The 15,703-nt window shown below is 43.5% G+C and overlaps 2 protein-coding genes and 1 long non-coding RNA gene across 3 annotated transcripts in view; 2 read left to right on the forward strand and 1 right to left on the reverse strand.

The window, feature by feature from the left end:
• The window catches only part of LOC307003754 (uncharacterized protein), a 239,208-nt gene that overhangs the window by 146,885 nt on the left and 76,620 nt on the right, over positions 1-15,703 (reverse strand). The window lies entirely within an intron of this gene.
• LOC307004269 lies at positions 4,027-4,876 on the forward strand. The gene is made up of 3 exons (XR_013798964.1): positions 4,027-4,157; positions 4,264-4,405; positions 4,501-4,876. It is a non-coding gene; the product is annotated as an uncharacterized lncRNA (long non-coding RNA).
• On the forward strand, positions 5,024-6,142 carry LOC307004517 (uncharacterized protein; the record flags this gene model as incomplete). Its single annotated transcript, XM_079623837.1, has 6 exons — positions 5,024-5,252; positions 5,357-5,457; positions 5,537-5,656; positions 5,741-5,788; positions 5,886-5,969; positions 6,053-6,142. The coding sequence occupies 6 exons, from the start codon at positions 5,024-5,026 to the stop codon at positions 6,140-6,142; spliced, it is 672 nt and encodes a 223-aa protein (XP_079479963.1).

A 15,703-nucleotide genomic window follows, 5' to 3' on the forward strand; every position in this document is an offset into this window, starting at 1 on the left:
CTCTTTTATATCACTGATATAGCTGTCGTGTCTTCTTAATCTTGTATGGTATGTATCCGAATCCGATATTAATAATCGCGGCAAGCATGGTTCGGTAGCCGCTAATGTCATGCTATCTCATTTTAGCCATAGCTAATAGCCAGAAGAAAGCAATGTATAAGAATGTTTGTTGCTAGAAGCTAGAGTTTGTAGCGAAGACTAAGTTAACATAACGTTACATTGTTAAGTTGGATGATAACGTGTTAGCTAGATGGTAAGAGGTAAGAAGTAGCGGCCAAGCTGCTTCGATATGGTGACACAGATAACGTTAACTTTAGTGGGCGCGTTGCCTCGTTTTGGTGGTAACTTACGTTAGTAAATTTGTCTAAAATAGTCTTCTACAGAATTTGGTTGGAAGTTTGACATTTGTCAGAGATTCAGCTCCGAAACACTTAAATACATCAGTACGATTTGGCATAAGAATGAAAAACAGGTTGTGTTCGAACTGTTTTAAAATGTAGACGATAACACAGTGTTTGTTTTAATCGCATTTACTGTATCGCAACCTATACATTTTGTAATGTAAAACAGCAGATAGGGATCGTCTACAAAGTAAAAAACGAAGAGGAAAAATCTCAATCTCACCCGGCTAAACACCATTTATTTTCGATCCCAAAATGTTTTTATCAAGCTTGTATATAAGTTCAGTAATTTCCCTTAAATGACAATTAATAATTGTCATTGCCATTTAAGTGAAATTATTTTATTTTATTACATTTATTTCAATATATGAAATGTATTATCAGGTTTGAATTTAATATTGTTAACGTGTTAGCAAAGAGGCATGATGTAGCGTCCACGCTGATTCTTTATGGTGACAGATAACATTGGTGGGCGCATTGCCTTGTTTTGGGAGAATTTTGGTGGTGGTAGGTAACTTTGTGTAACAGTCTTCTACAGGTACAGAATTTATAAACGCACATTGTTTACTAACTTCATTTTTACGTAGTTAGTTTTTTAACAGAGTTTTAGCTTTCTCACCTGAAGATTCCTTGGATTCAACGCAGCAGGTAGTAGCTAGTGCTAGGAGGGGGAGAAAAGTAAGTTGAGCTTGGTTAATGTGCTCCATATATCTCTTATCTATAGCTACATCTGTCAATTTTGCCGAGCGGTCACAAGCCCCAGCCCACAAGATGTTTTGAGCAAGGATGGCAATTTCTCCACTGCCCCTTTTGCCCACTTTATAAGGGTGACTACTCAAAAGTGGAAACACATTTACAGTCCCATCTGAAAACAGTGGTACAGCATGGAGGTATGTTTAAGGATTCTTTGGCTGATTAATAACCTTTGTGTTGATATGAATAAGTTGAGGACACTAGCCGTGGTCAAGAAGGCACTTGTGTTTGGACCAGTTATTAAAGCCTGCTTTGTTTTTTACCTTCCTTTCAGAGGTTGTGATGTATACCTGCAAATGGGGCTGCAGAAAGGAGTCCCACTACCACTGCTGTGCTTGTATTCTAATGTTTCAAAGAAAAAAACAACTGCTTAGACACCTCAGCACATGCCACCGTCAGCCAGCAGAAGGCCAACCCCACCCTCAGCCAGCAGAAGGCCAACCCCACCCTCAGCCAGCAGAAGGCCAACCCCACCCTCAGCCAGCAGAAGGCCAACCCCACCGCCAGCCAGCAGAAGGCCAACCCCACCGCCAGCCAGCAGAAGGCCAACCCCACCGCCAGCCAGCAGAAGGCCAACCCCACCGCCAGCCAGCAGAAGGCCAACCCCACCGCCAGCCAGCAGAAGGCCCACTGCACTCTTTTCACCTCAAGCCTTAGAAGGCCCACTAAACCCTATGGAGGCCATGGTAGAAGCCCGGCTACACCCTGTGGAGGCTATGGTAGAGCTTCATCAACCAAAAAAAACTGTTGGCTTACGTTCGAGGGTCAGAAAGGTTAAGTGCACAAAGTGTGAATTAGTGCTAAATAAAAAAAAATTAAAGCAGCATATGAGACGACGCCACTCAACTGTCAAGAAGGACATTACAGCCGACCGTCATCTGGCATGTCAGCCAATAGAGATTGAAAGGGGAATATTTGCTGTTGTAAAGTCCTTCAGCAGCAATAGCGCACCCATCCATGTACAGAAGCGGACATCGGGGCCAAGCCATCAAATTCGTTGTGAGCAGGATGCCTGTGTGCGCAACACTGAGGTGATGCATAGGAGTGGGTTTATATCCTTTGATTGTGCCCATCTGCAGTCCCTGCAATACTGCCCACCACCCCTCAGCCCTCAGATTGAACTAAGGGAGGATGTTCTGAGGGACATTGTCAGTAGCAGGTGGTTCAGCGAGGAGCGGAAGAGGGCATGCCTTCTGAAAAAAACGGCGGCAAACGCTGAAGGGATCCCCTTCAGTGTTGATGTTGAGGTGGGAAGCTCTTCCTCAAGAAGATATGTTTTCATTTATGAGGCAAATCTGTCTTACTATAACAAGTTTGGCAGAGTGATGGTCATGTTTGACACAGCAAATAACACGTGGCATTGCCATTGTGTTAAAGCCAAACAGGCCTGTGTCCACAAGGCCATTGCAAAATGGCACTTTTTCCAGACAAGAAAGGAGCTCTTCACGGGAGATGAGAGCGAGGATACTCAAGATAGTCAGGGCTCTGAAGACAAGGTGGAAACTGTCACCTCAAGTGATTTTCAGTATCCCCCTCGAGATCAGGATTTGGGGAGAATTGTTAGGTACATTCACAACAAGAAAAGGCTTCCTGCAGACTTGCCAGTAAAGGTGTATGGGTTGACAAGTGAGACAGAAGTGCCTAAACATCTGATGCCCAAAGAGTGTGTTTGTCCTGAATGTCCTGGTGATCTTCCCCTTGGTGAACCCCTGATCATCAGCAAATCAGCAAAAAATCATTACTGTCAAGGGAATCATCAAGGGTCTGTATCATGTTTAAACTAAAATTGACAGTTATTCTTCCTTTTCCAAGTTGTATATACCACTAAATGCTCCAATGATCTCATTTCAGGTGTGACAACTTATGGGAAAAAATGCAGTAGATGTGGAATGATGGTGCGATACCAGGAATGGGAGGATGGCTTACATAACTTTAATGACAAAGTCATTCTAACCCTCCATTTTTGCCTGTATCTTCGGAACTGCCTCCAGGTCAAATGTTAAAAAATTCAATACGTGTGATTTTTGTGATTTATGAATATGATGTGACCATACTGTATGTTAAATGCGTAAATCTCATATTCCATATCTTTATGCACAGTAGGCCATTAATTAAGTAATTAGAACTAAGGTGCAGGATGAGACTTCTTAGCTGACAGTCATGACATTAGGCCATTAAATACATAATTGGAACTTTCCCAGTTGCACACTTTTTTTATGGAAGTACATTTTCTAATTTATTATTGATGTTTTATTCCAGACTCACACAGCTCTGGGTCGAGCCATCGAGACATGGGAGCTGACGTCGGGACAGCAGTACCCAAACAAAAATAGCCTAATACATGGATACCTACATTTTGAAGCATTAACAGACCATGATTATAACTTCTCCTGTGTCCGCTGTGGACATCACCCTCCTGTGGTGGTCATGGATCTCCACAAGAGCTGTGTCTTCAGCTTGGCAGGTACAATACAGGTTTTATTTGTATGGTGAACCCCTCCACCCCTCCAGGTGGTCTAACTACAGTATATTGATATTTCTTTTTATTTTAGTCAGTGAACTAGAGGATCCACCAGATGGATTTGATGGGGAGGTGGACATTGATGAGTTCTGGGACTCTCTATGTTTAGAGAGGATTGCACGTGGTTTTGTTCCAAGTAAGTGACTTTTTAAATATAATGTTTGTTTATAATGTTTCCCAGAGATATATAATTCCTTTGTTACCTTTTTTTCCCCTTGTCTTTCTCACTCCACTTTAAGAATTACAAAGTTAATTTCGAGCCATCAATGCAGACTGTTTTTCTTTCAGGTGATAAACAAAATCCTTTTGCCGTTAAACCTACGTACCAACACTGGGCCCCGTGGATTGGATCTCACACCCGCAAATCCAACAAGGTGCTCAATACGGAGCATGAAAAGGTCCACACAACAAGGCACCCAAAAGAACAGACAGAGACTGACATAACAGAGGACAGGCTATTGGATGAAGTATCCAATTTGAAGGTAAACAGGTCTATGTGTTTTTTTGTTGTTGTTTATTCTATATAATAAATATAGCTAGTATAAATGTGTTTACAGTGTACACCTTTATTTTGGTAATCTATTACAGGTCCATGCCATCCGAAAGCTCTGCAGGGAGTGCGGAATTGATTCCCAAGGTTCCAAAATGGAATTGGTTCTAAGGCTGAGAGAAGAAATGAAAACCCGAAGCAAATTTGATAAAATCTTTCAAAAGGTTTGGGGAGCATCTGGTAAGTAAAAAAAATGTCCCAACAATGTTGATCTTTTCTCATTGGGCTACTGCTGGTAATTTAGTTTGACTTCCTTGAACACTTGTTCTCCTCAGGTGGCTGGGCTGTTGTTATGTGCCCCTGTGGGCAGGTTGTCTCGCTGAAATTTAACATTAGGGCAGAAAGTCCAAGGGACTTCACTGATTTATTGTTATCTTGGAAACACATGCCCAACATATGCATATATGATTTTGCAAGAGGTCTGGCAGTGCATGCTAACCTTAGAGAGCCTGAGACGATGCCTTTCAGCCCTCATGAGGGTAGGCTGTTGGACCCCAGCCATGAAAACTTGCAGTACGCATCCAATGGTGGTATGGTCAATTTACCATGGCTTAACACTAAGAAAACTGTGCCGGACCCGGGTGGCCATCCATTGACTGGGTCAGCAGACCACTATTGTCTCTACGACACATTCCATGAGGGAAACACTAAAGACCCGAAAGATATCCTCCGGAGGATAAAGATGGTACCTGAACTGGCAGGGAGAATTAACAGCCAGGTTGCAGAAAACACTTCTCAACCATGAAAAAAAACAATTATTACATGAACATGCTCTCGCCATCTGCTCATGTTTTCATGATGTGTAATGTTATTCACAATTACAATCAGCGGAAGAACAAGAAGATCAAGGAGGAATTAAAGAAGCTTGTGACTCCTGAAATTCAGCTGTGTCTCAATGAGCATGGTCAGGCAGAATTCTGTGCCTCTCAGCCAACAGGACTTAGCCCCGACCCAGTTGTTGCCGCCTCCTCTCAGCCAGCAGAAACGGGGTTCAGCTCAGACCCAGATCTTTCACCACCCTCTAAACGTAAGGAAATCTTCTATATTTTATGCATTGTATTAGTGATTGTGTATATTTATTCAATAACACATTTCCTCTCATTTTTGTCTCATCTCTTTATTTTGAATTAGGTTCAAGGTTACAGTCGCTCTCCTCAGCTGTTGACCGTACTAATCCCAACTTTACAGTTGCTGATTGGAAACAAGAACCAAACGCAAGACTCTGTCAATTAGTAAGTTTGAGATTAGTTTTTGTGAATTAGACATTTTAAATATACATGCATTCATAATGTTCTGTATATTTCCCCATAGCTGGACTATGTACTGGATAGTAAGGGTGACCCTAAGGAGGAAATTGTTCAAGCCAACAACTCGATCCTCACAAGGTCTGACTTTTGGACTCTGAGCCTAGAGCGAGATGTTGAAGCAACGGTAAATCTGATCCAAGTGTTTAACTGTATTTCCTATGGTGTGAGATGATTAATTGTCTTACTAATTAATCATTGTTTTTTTTAGATTGCAAATTGTTGTTTTAACATTATCGTCAAGACTGCAATTGCACATGTAAGTTACATTTAACATAATCTGTGCATTCAAGTTTCCTGACTGTATACTTTTGTTGCCTACACAAAGTGTGTTATGCGTCTGTTTTCAAATAAAGGGCATTGCAACCGTGACTGTGGATGCCTATGTGGTGGTCACCTGGCTTCCTCCATATGAGGCTTCTCCCATTGCTAAAATGATTGTGAGTAGTAATGTAACAGAACTTGTACCTCAGCTTTAACCTCACGTTCAAGTTCCTCTTTGAACTCTTTTTATTTTCCTCAGTGTGACTTTGCATCCAAAGACGTGGTGCTTCTCCCTGCCTGGCAGCCTGGGCACTGGACATTGTGTGTGAGTAAACCCACTTTGAAGTGATGTCAACACTTTTATTACTCCTTTCTTTTATTTGTGACATGTTTTATTTTGTAATCCCTTTCATTTTTGCATGCCAATAAATCTGTTTGTTTTATACTGTATGTACTACAATGTTCAAAAGTAAATTGTTCAAGAGAAATTACTGTATTTTGTGTCTTTATTGAAAACATCAAAAGTGCCTGTGGGAAGAGTAAGTGAATCCTTGGAGTCAAATAGCCTACTGTTTGAGCCTTCATTAAGTGCAACAGCACAATGTCCCAAGTGTTAATTTAATCTATTCATTACTCAATTCAGACATATTAAGACGACTGTATTGTTTTCGGACTGGATCTCAAAGGGTTCCTTTATTTGAAGCAGGGCCATCTAGGGCAGGGCCATAGAGAGAGCTGTGTCCTCAACTCGTAGAATATAATGAACGTACTGCACAACCACAACATTCTCATTATATTTAGCTACCATGGAGCCTCCCTAAAATGATTGTGTTGTAATATCAGTAAATTAAACCTAATCAAGCCGCTCGAAAGCTGGCTTAGTCATCTAGTTTGATGCTAGCTGACGTCTTCCTATGCTTAAAGATAGGACTGAGATAACTTGTCCTACACGTAAATGTAATTTTATTAAGGTGTAATTGGACTAACGTTAACGTTCTGTAGATGGCTTAGCTTGCTAACGTTAGTTTTATGCTAACCGTAACGTTACAGACTTCTTTTTGAAAAAAAATAACTAGCGAATGTTGTTATATTAACCCGGATGTTGACAGTTAGCAGTTCAGCAGAAGAAGAGGAGGCCGGATGTTGACAGTCAGCAAGAAAGGCGAAGAATAAGAAAGGGGCGTTTCAGTCTGCGAAAACGGGAACCCCCACCAGCACGAGAACACCCATTTGTGGCCGCAGTTGGATGATATTGACATCCACACTCAGGTCCTCTGGATCAAAACCCGCTACCTGCAATACAGGACAATTTAATCGCATTCCAATTAGTTACATATTCATTACAATCCAGCAAAGCAAAGTATTTTACATTGCTCCATTGATAATGCACGCTGTTTTAGTGCTCGCACACTTAAAATCCTGTGCTGTGGTCGAATCTTTAAAGCACTCCTTTAACAATGGGCTGAAATGGTCTGCTACTGCAAATGGCACATTGTGTTGGACCATTGCAACCGCCACCTTTATCTCAGCTCTCCTGGTCTGCAACAGAAAGCAGAAAGGGTTATATAAAGTACTAAATCAAGCATTCCATAAGTGTTTTTATAATTGTTAATACAAACTACAATGTTAACAAAATTCAGCTAACATTACTGCCAGTCTTTTGGTGTTCATATGTACCATGTACCTTGCTCTCTTGTTCTGTTATGCCACCAACAGAAGCTGGAGCATAAAACTTTGCTATCCCACTTGCTGACTGAAGTGCCTGTTCTTTGGACTGATGCCCTTTGCTTTTAACATGCCTGTTGACATCAGTCACACCTTGATGGGCACATGAATTCTCCTGTCTGCAAATAGAGCACCAGTAATAAGAGCTGCTAGTGCCTTTGGTGATAAATGGCCATTTGGTTGTCCACTCATTTTTGAATGTACACCTATAAGTGGCTGCTCCACAAGCTTTTCTCTTCCCTGTCCTGTCCACTGTCTCCTGCGTGCTCTCTTCCACTGCCTCCTGCGTGTTCTCTTCCACTGTCTCCTGCGTGTTCTCTTCCACTGTCTCCTGCGTGCTCTCTTCCACTGTCTCCTGCGTGTTCTCTTCCACTGTCTCCTGCGTGTTCTCTTCCACTGTCTCCTGCGTGTTCTCTTCCACTGTCTCCTGCGTGTTCTCTTCCACTGTCTCGTGCACCTCTTCCACTGTCTCCTGCGTGTTCTCTTCCACTGTCTCCTGCGTGCTCTCTTCCACTGTCTCCTACGTGCTCTCTTCCACTGTCTCCTGCGTGTTCTCTTCCACTGTCTCCTGCGTGCTCTCTTCCACTGTCTCCTGCGTGCTCTCTTCCACTGTCTCCTGCACCTCTTCCACTGTCTCCTGCGTGTTCTCTTCCACTGTCTCCTGCGTGCTCTCTTCCACTCTCTCCTGCGTGCTCTCTTCCACTGTCTCCTGCACCTCTTCCACTGTCTCCTGCGTGTTCTCTTCCACTGTCTCCTGCGTGCTCTCTTCCACTGTCTCCTGCGTGCTCTCTTTCACTGTCTCCTGCGTGCTCTCTTCCACTGTCTCCTGCGTGCTCTCTTCCACTGTCTCCTGCGTGCTCTCTTCCACTGTCTCCTGTGTGCTCTCTTCCACTGTCTCCTGCGTGCTCTCTTCCACTGTCTCCTGCGTGTTCTCTTCCACTGTCTCCTGCGTGCTCTCTTCCACTGTCTCCTGCGTGTTCTCTTCCACTGTCTCCTGCGTGTTCTCTTCCACTGTCTCCTGCGTGTTCTCTTCCACTGTCTCCTGCGTGTTCTCTTCCACTGTCTCCTACGTGTTCTCTTCCACTGTCTCCTGCGTGTTCTCTTCCACTGTCTCCTGCGTGTTCTCTTCCACTGTCTCCTGCGTGTTCTCTTCCACTGTCTCCTACGTGCTCTCTTCCACTGCCTCCTGCGTGCTCTCTTCCACTGTCTCCTGCGTGCTCTCTTCCACTCTCTCCTGCGTGCTCTCTTCCACTGTCTCCTGCACCTCTTCCACTGTCTCCTGCGTGTTCTCTTCCACTGTCTCCTGCGTGCTCTCTTCCACTGCCTCCTGCGTGCTCTCTTCCACTGTCTCCTGCGTGTTCTCTTCCACTGCCTCCTGCGTGCTCTCTTCCACTGTCTCCTGCGTGCTCTCTTCCACTGCCTCCTGCGTGCTCTCTTCCACTGTCTCCTGCGTGCTCTCTTCCACTGTCTCCTGCGTGCTCTCTTCCACTGTCTCCTGCGTGTTCTCTTCCACTGCCTCCTGTGTGCTCTCTTCCACTGTCTCCTGCGTGTTCTCTTCCACTGTCTCCTGCGTGCTCTCTTCCACTGTCTCCAGTGTGCTCTCTTCCACTGTCTCCTGCGTGCTCTCTTCCACTGCCTCCTGCGTGCTCTCTTCCACTGTCTCCTGTGTGCTCTCTTCCACTGTCTCCTGCGTGCTCTCTTCCACTGTCTCCTGCGTGCTCTCTTCCACTGTCTCCTGCGTGCTCTCTTCCACTGCCTCCTGCGTGCTCTCTTCCACTGCCTCCTGCGTGCTCTCTTCCACTGCCTCCTGCGTGCTCTCTTCCACTGTCTCCTGCGTGCTCTCTTCCACTGTCTCCTGCGTGCTCTCTTCCACTGTCTCTCCTACTGTCTCACTTGGTGTCTTCTCCAACGTCTCTGCCACCACCTCTTCCACTGTCTCCTCCTCTAATCTGGCAACCTTTTTAGGGGGCTTACCCTTTGGTGCCCAGAATGATAAAATATCTTTTTGCTTTTTCCCTGACATCTTTGAAAAATACAAATGTAATGGCAATGATTAATGTATGTTTTGACAGGATATAAAATATTAACCAGAGCACTCTGCTTTAATACATGTAGCCTTGGCTTAATGTAACTAGAAAGACTATTAATACAGTATAATATACCATTTAAAATAAAATGAACAAATACATTCACTCCTTCCTTAACATTTCCCTTAGTTTCAGATAACGTAAGCTAGCCAAACTGAGCCAAAGCTTCTGACCAGGTTGCAAAGTAGTTGTAGAACTTTTGACTGCATCAATAATAATGTATATGGGCTATATATTAAATGTTCTAGGCTAAAAATGTTACACAAGCTTTCTTCCAACTTACCTTCTCCATCACGTGTGTTCGTGCGATGTTGTTGGTTACCTAGTAACAAACGTACGGTAGCCGAGAATGTTCCGTCAACTTCTGTGTGTTCGCGACTTCGCGCATCCATGTTGCCTAGTAACGAACGCAATCTGGCCGAAATACGTGCGGGCGGCAGGAAACTTCACTTTGTGTGTCTGCGCCTTGTATACAACGTTATATATAAAGTTTACAGGACAACTTGGTTGGCATTGCTTTTTCAGCGTGAGAAATACACGGTGTGGCGTGTGAGCGTGTGAACTGGTTGAATTGCGTGTGTCTCACGGCCAATGCGTGAGACTTGAGAACCCTGGTTAAAATCTCCCGGAATCTAGAGCGAGCGCGCCCGCGAGACAGAGTCTGTGCTCCAAACCGCGTAGCGCGTGCACAGCAGAGAGGGAGAGGGAGAGGGAGAGGGAGAGAGAGAGAGAGAGAGAGAGAGAGAGAGAGAGAGAGAGAGAGAGAGAGAGAGAGAGAGAGAGAGAGAGAGCGAGCGTGTGCCTTAACTCTAATGCAGTTAGAAATTAACAACCAGTCAACGATCTAACAGAAATTAACAGCTGCCTGTCAAACAAAAATGATTACAAACCGATTAAAATCATTCACTGGCACACAGGCAAATGACAAATCGCTTAATAGCCGAACTAAATATTAATAGTGTAACAACGTTTGTGACTCACAAGCCTAAATTCGCTTTAACATAGTCCTCTTACATTTACTCTTCAAAGTTGTGATTAAAACGTAGAAGAAGCAGATTTTCGAAACGTTTGTCCGACAGTAGATTTCTCATGGAAGTAAGAACGAGACTCCCGAGGCTGAAAAGCCTCTCCACGGGTTCGCTGGAGGGTGGTGGGGTATTGAAGCGCAGAAACACTGTCTTGATCCTGGGGAAATTTTTTTATTGGGGATTTTACTTTCCTTAAAATAACGGATTACTTTTTTTTTTAAAATAACGAAGTTACTGATTACCTAATGCACAAAACTAACGCGTTAAGTTACACATTTCACGAAAAAGGTAATTAGAGTACTCTGCCGTAAAGCGTCTAAGCTTTACGGCAATATATGCTTTATCCGGATCGGAAGATGTTTACATATTTTCCTGGATTCTTGAATATCATAGTGACTTTGTGGTATTTGGCACTCGCGTTACTTTATAACGCGTTACTCACAACACTGGTAAGCGCGCATTGTTATTGCAAGCACCACCACAATAATAATACATATAATACAAATAATAACTTCACAAAACGTTTCTGTAAGTCTAGAAACACTAGCAAAGAACATTTCAGTTTGTATTTGGTAAGCTTAGAAGTAATTACTTACATATCGACATCAGGATCCTCGCCTTCAACAAACGCTGCTTCTCGCACCGAGTCAAAGCTTGCGTCGCTTTCATCTGTGTCACTAAACCGATCAATTTCTTCTAAAAACAGCCTCCACGCCGACAAAAACCTTTTTTTGTGGCTGTTTTCCCTTTCCTGATGCCATTTCTGAAGATAAAAACACAACCGTGACCGCAGGTGTCTGGTGAGACGCGCTTGTGTGACGCGTCTTTGCGCATGTCATCTAGTGCGTTTACATTCCGGCTGCAATATCACCTCTCCTGATTGGTCTACTTGATCTGGTGATACATTGCCGGAAAGCAGAGCGTCTAAGCTTTACGGTAATATATGCTTTATCCGGATCGGAAGATGTTTACATATTTTCCTAGATTCTTGAATGTCATAGTGACTTTGTGATATATGGCACTCGCGATACATAGCGAGGGATTACTTGGGCACGCAACCCAAGAAAACACTAAAAAACGATTCATTTTGTAGGGTATAATCTAAGGTAAAGAACGATGTAGCATTTGTGGCTAACTGTGCTGTCTGTTGCGACTAGCAGGGCAAATATTCAATAATTTCACTTGTATGTTTACAAATGTTGATTGTATACCTCATGATTCATTCGAAGTGTTTTAGATATGTGATTATACCTCAAAAAAGACTGATTGAAACTTCTTACTGGCAATGAGAGCTTTCATTTGATATATGGTTTCTACAAGTGCGTCATATTTGAGCTATATGAAAGATATGCGTATTCAACCACGCACATAATTATGACGCGGCTGTTGTTGGGTGAAACAAGGTAATTTATTGTAAATAAGTTACTTAGTGTAAAACAAATGCCAAAGTGATGCATATCTCCAGAAAGAAGACATTCTAACCTTTCAAATGGTACCAGATATGAGCTCATAACTCCTCCACGTACATTTAAAATTTGAAGTACATTATGAATTACGTCATTTTCATACCGGATCCGGTATGGCAAAGTTTATGTGGTTAAATGATTATAGAGATATATAGCTCATGTCTGAGTGAGTAGTATTCGCTGAGTTTTGACGTGCACTAGAAAAAAAGTTCACGGAGACGGAGAGGCATAAAGCACACCCGGTTTACTTTCTTTATTTTACAAAAGCATATGTTTTATTTTAAGTGAACCCATAAATAAGAAGACAATTAACAGTTTATTTTTTCATATTTCTTATATGAAAAGCCTGTATGATAAAAAAATTACGGGAGTATTTTAAGTCTATTTTGCTGCTATGTGAAAAAAAAACGAGGAAAACGCGCCGGCGCGTTTTTGGTCCCCAGAGGGTTAAGCAGCGTTCCGACGATAGCTCTGTGGTCAACGCAACAACATGAGCTACATGCTGTTGGCCGATAGCATTTATGTTTTACCATTCTTAATTGCTTAGATAGGTAACTGTTTATGAAAATCAAGCGTTTTGTTTAATTATCAATGGCACATAAATTTGCTGCATTCCAGTAGAGCTGCTGCACTGACGACAAAACTGATGAAGGAAGATTATCAGCCGATCGCGTCAGAAAGTGAGGAAACTAGTCTTTAATCTGCTAAATTATTGTTTTGTGAATCATTCACGAAAATGATATGACTGACATTGATAACCGCCATAGCAAAGTGCATTGATTGAACAAATCAGACAAAGATTGATTTTGTTGGCTTGGCTATCCAAAATAACAGACTAACTAAATAGTAGGCTATTGCTTTCAATATAAAAACCAGTGAAAATGTAAAAGAACACTAAAATTAAGTTTGAAACCCCATTTCATATTTCAAGGTTTAAATAAAGTGTCGGGGCAATTTATTTATTTAAAACAGGGTTGCATCGAGTTAAGAGTTTATTTCCTAAGTAAGAAACCCAGAATCTTATTCTTGCGACATTTTAAATTTGTATTGCCAAAGAAAATGCAGCTAAATTAAACAATTAAAACAGTAGGCTACAAAACGAAAAAAGTTCAAAGCAACATAAATTAAGATCATGCGTTTTTCTTTGCCTCTCTCTCGCGCTGGATCTCTTTTTCAGCAAGTTTATTTAGTCTCTCTGCACTGCGCGCGCCGGGTCTCTCTCGAAATTAAACATTTCAGGGTTAGAACACAGCTGATAATACTGTATATGTGTCATGATTCCTGTCTTGTGTGGACTTTTATTTCCTGTTCTGTCCCATGTTTTGTAGTCCTTTGAAGTTTTTCTTGTTTATTAGTCTCCCCAGGTGTTTCTAATTAGCCACGCCCCCTTGTTATCTAGTTTAGCTTGTTTGCCTCTGTATTTAAACCCTGTGTCTTGTGTCAGTGTTTGTGGGTTCTTGACTTTGTAATGTTGTTTGTTCTGTTCCGGAGTCCTGTTCCCGAGTTTAAGTCTGTCTAGTTTTAAGTTTATTTATTAAAGCTGTTGCATGTAGATCCTGCTTTCTCCTTTGATTTAGCCTGCTTCATTACAGAAGAACCCACCACAAATGGATCTAGCAGCAGCTTTGGGGAGTCTCCAGCCAAGAAGGCGGCCACGCCTAATTCTGGTTCCCAGGATGGCCGCCTTCACGCTTCTTTCTGTTCCTGAGATCGCGTCTGTTCCTGAACCTGAGTTACTTTACGCCAGTCCAGCCGAGCCTGCACTTCACGCCAGTCCAGCCGAGCCTGCACTTCACGCCAGTCCAGCCGAGCCTGAGATTGAGAGCGTCATGCCCGCCGAGCCTGAGATTGAGAGCGTCATGCCCGCCGAGCCTGAGAACGCCAGTCCAACCGAGCCTACACTTCACGCCAGTCCAGCCGAACCTGAGATTGAGAGAGTCATGCCCGCCTACGCTCCACGTCACGCCTGCCGATCCAGAGGCCGTTCACGTCACGCCTGCCGATCCAGAGGCCGTTCACGTCACGCCTGCCGATCCAGAGGCCGTTCACGTCGCGCCTGCCGATCCAGAGGCCGTTCACGTCGCGCCTGCCGATCCAGAGGCCGTTCACGTCGCGCCTGCCGATCCAGAGGCCGTTCACGTCGCGCCTGCCGATCCAGAGGCCGTTCACGTCGCGCCTGCCGATCCAGAGGCCGTTCACGTCGCGCCTGCCGATCCAGAGGCCGTTCACGTCGCGCCTGCCGATCCAGAGGCCGTTCACGTCGCGCCTGCCGATCCAGAGGCCGTTCACGTCGCGCCTGCCGATCCAGAGGCCGTTCACGTCGCGCCTGCCGATCCAGAGGCCGTTCACGTCGCGCCTGCCGATCCAGAGGCCGTTCACGTCGCGCCTGCCGATCCAGAGGCCGTTCACGTCGCGCCTGCCGATCCAGAGGCCGTTCACGTCGCGCCTGCCGATCCAGAGGCCGTTCACGTCGCGCCTGCCGATCCAGAGGCCGTTCACGTCGCGCCTGCCGATCCAGAGGCCTAAAATTTAACCTACCGTCAGTATGTAGATCCCACAGTTTTTCCCACCCACCTGCTTTGGTATTCCCTGTGGTTTGGATTAAAACAAGTACATACATTTACCTTCACAGATTACCATCACATCAGAACACATTATACATACATACATACTTTGTGTAATTAAATAGACTTTTGTTGGCATTTAAATGAAATATTTCACTTCAAATGTAATGGCAGTTCTCTCAGTCCACTCTCGGGCGTTAATGAGTTTGGCAATGCTCCTGTAAAAAAAAAAGATGTCTGATTGTTTAGTAATGTAGTCCTTAATGTCAACTATCTATATTATATACCATCTTTGCAAACAAGTGTCATATTTGTGGTTTGCTGAAGCATAACTGTAGCCTGGCTCCGCCCTCCTACGTACGTCCAATCAATTTTAATTTTCCTTCAGTACTACGTCTGGGATTGTGGTATATTCTTGGGTTTTCGCCGGTCAATTTTTTACTGGTCCAATCAGCGAACAGAGGGAGTGGTTGAGAACGATGATGTTGAGGTTGTGCGCTAGTTTGAGTCGTCATACGTCATGACCAAACGTTAGCGATTGGTTATGGCAGATCCAGAGTGACTCTTGGCAGATCCAGTAGTTTTAAACTTTAACAGAGTACCCGCCTTCAAGGAAATTAACGCTTCAATGGAGAGATGCAAGACTCTCTGTACAAATTAAATGTACCAGAGTCTGGTAGAACCAGGCTAGCATAACTGTTTATGCACTGACAATTCCAATGAACAGAAAATAAGTTCATGAACAAAATGGGGGAAATAAAAAAAGATTACCGTTTAAAACAGAACCACTGTAATCTCTGAACACATACTGAACATTTCTATAACCTGAATGTGTCAATGTATGGTCCGAATGCTGCTTGTTGCATAGAATCAATAAAATACATTTATCTTGTCTTTGGTTTCATGATCTGTAAAATGCACATGCAATGCTGTACACACACATCTCTGTAATAGTTTCTATGTAAGTAATGGTAATGTTCAACTCAAGTAAATTCAACAGCACATTGTTTAATACACATTAGATTATCTTTTAGATTATT

Source organism: Phoxinus phoxinus, assembly GCF_949152265.1.
Source record: "Phoxinus phoxinus genome assembly, chromosome: 9".
NCBI lineage: Eukaryota > Metazoa > Chordata > Actinopteri > Cypriniformes > Leuciscidae > Phoxinus > Phoxinus phoxinus.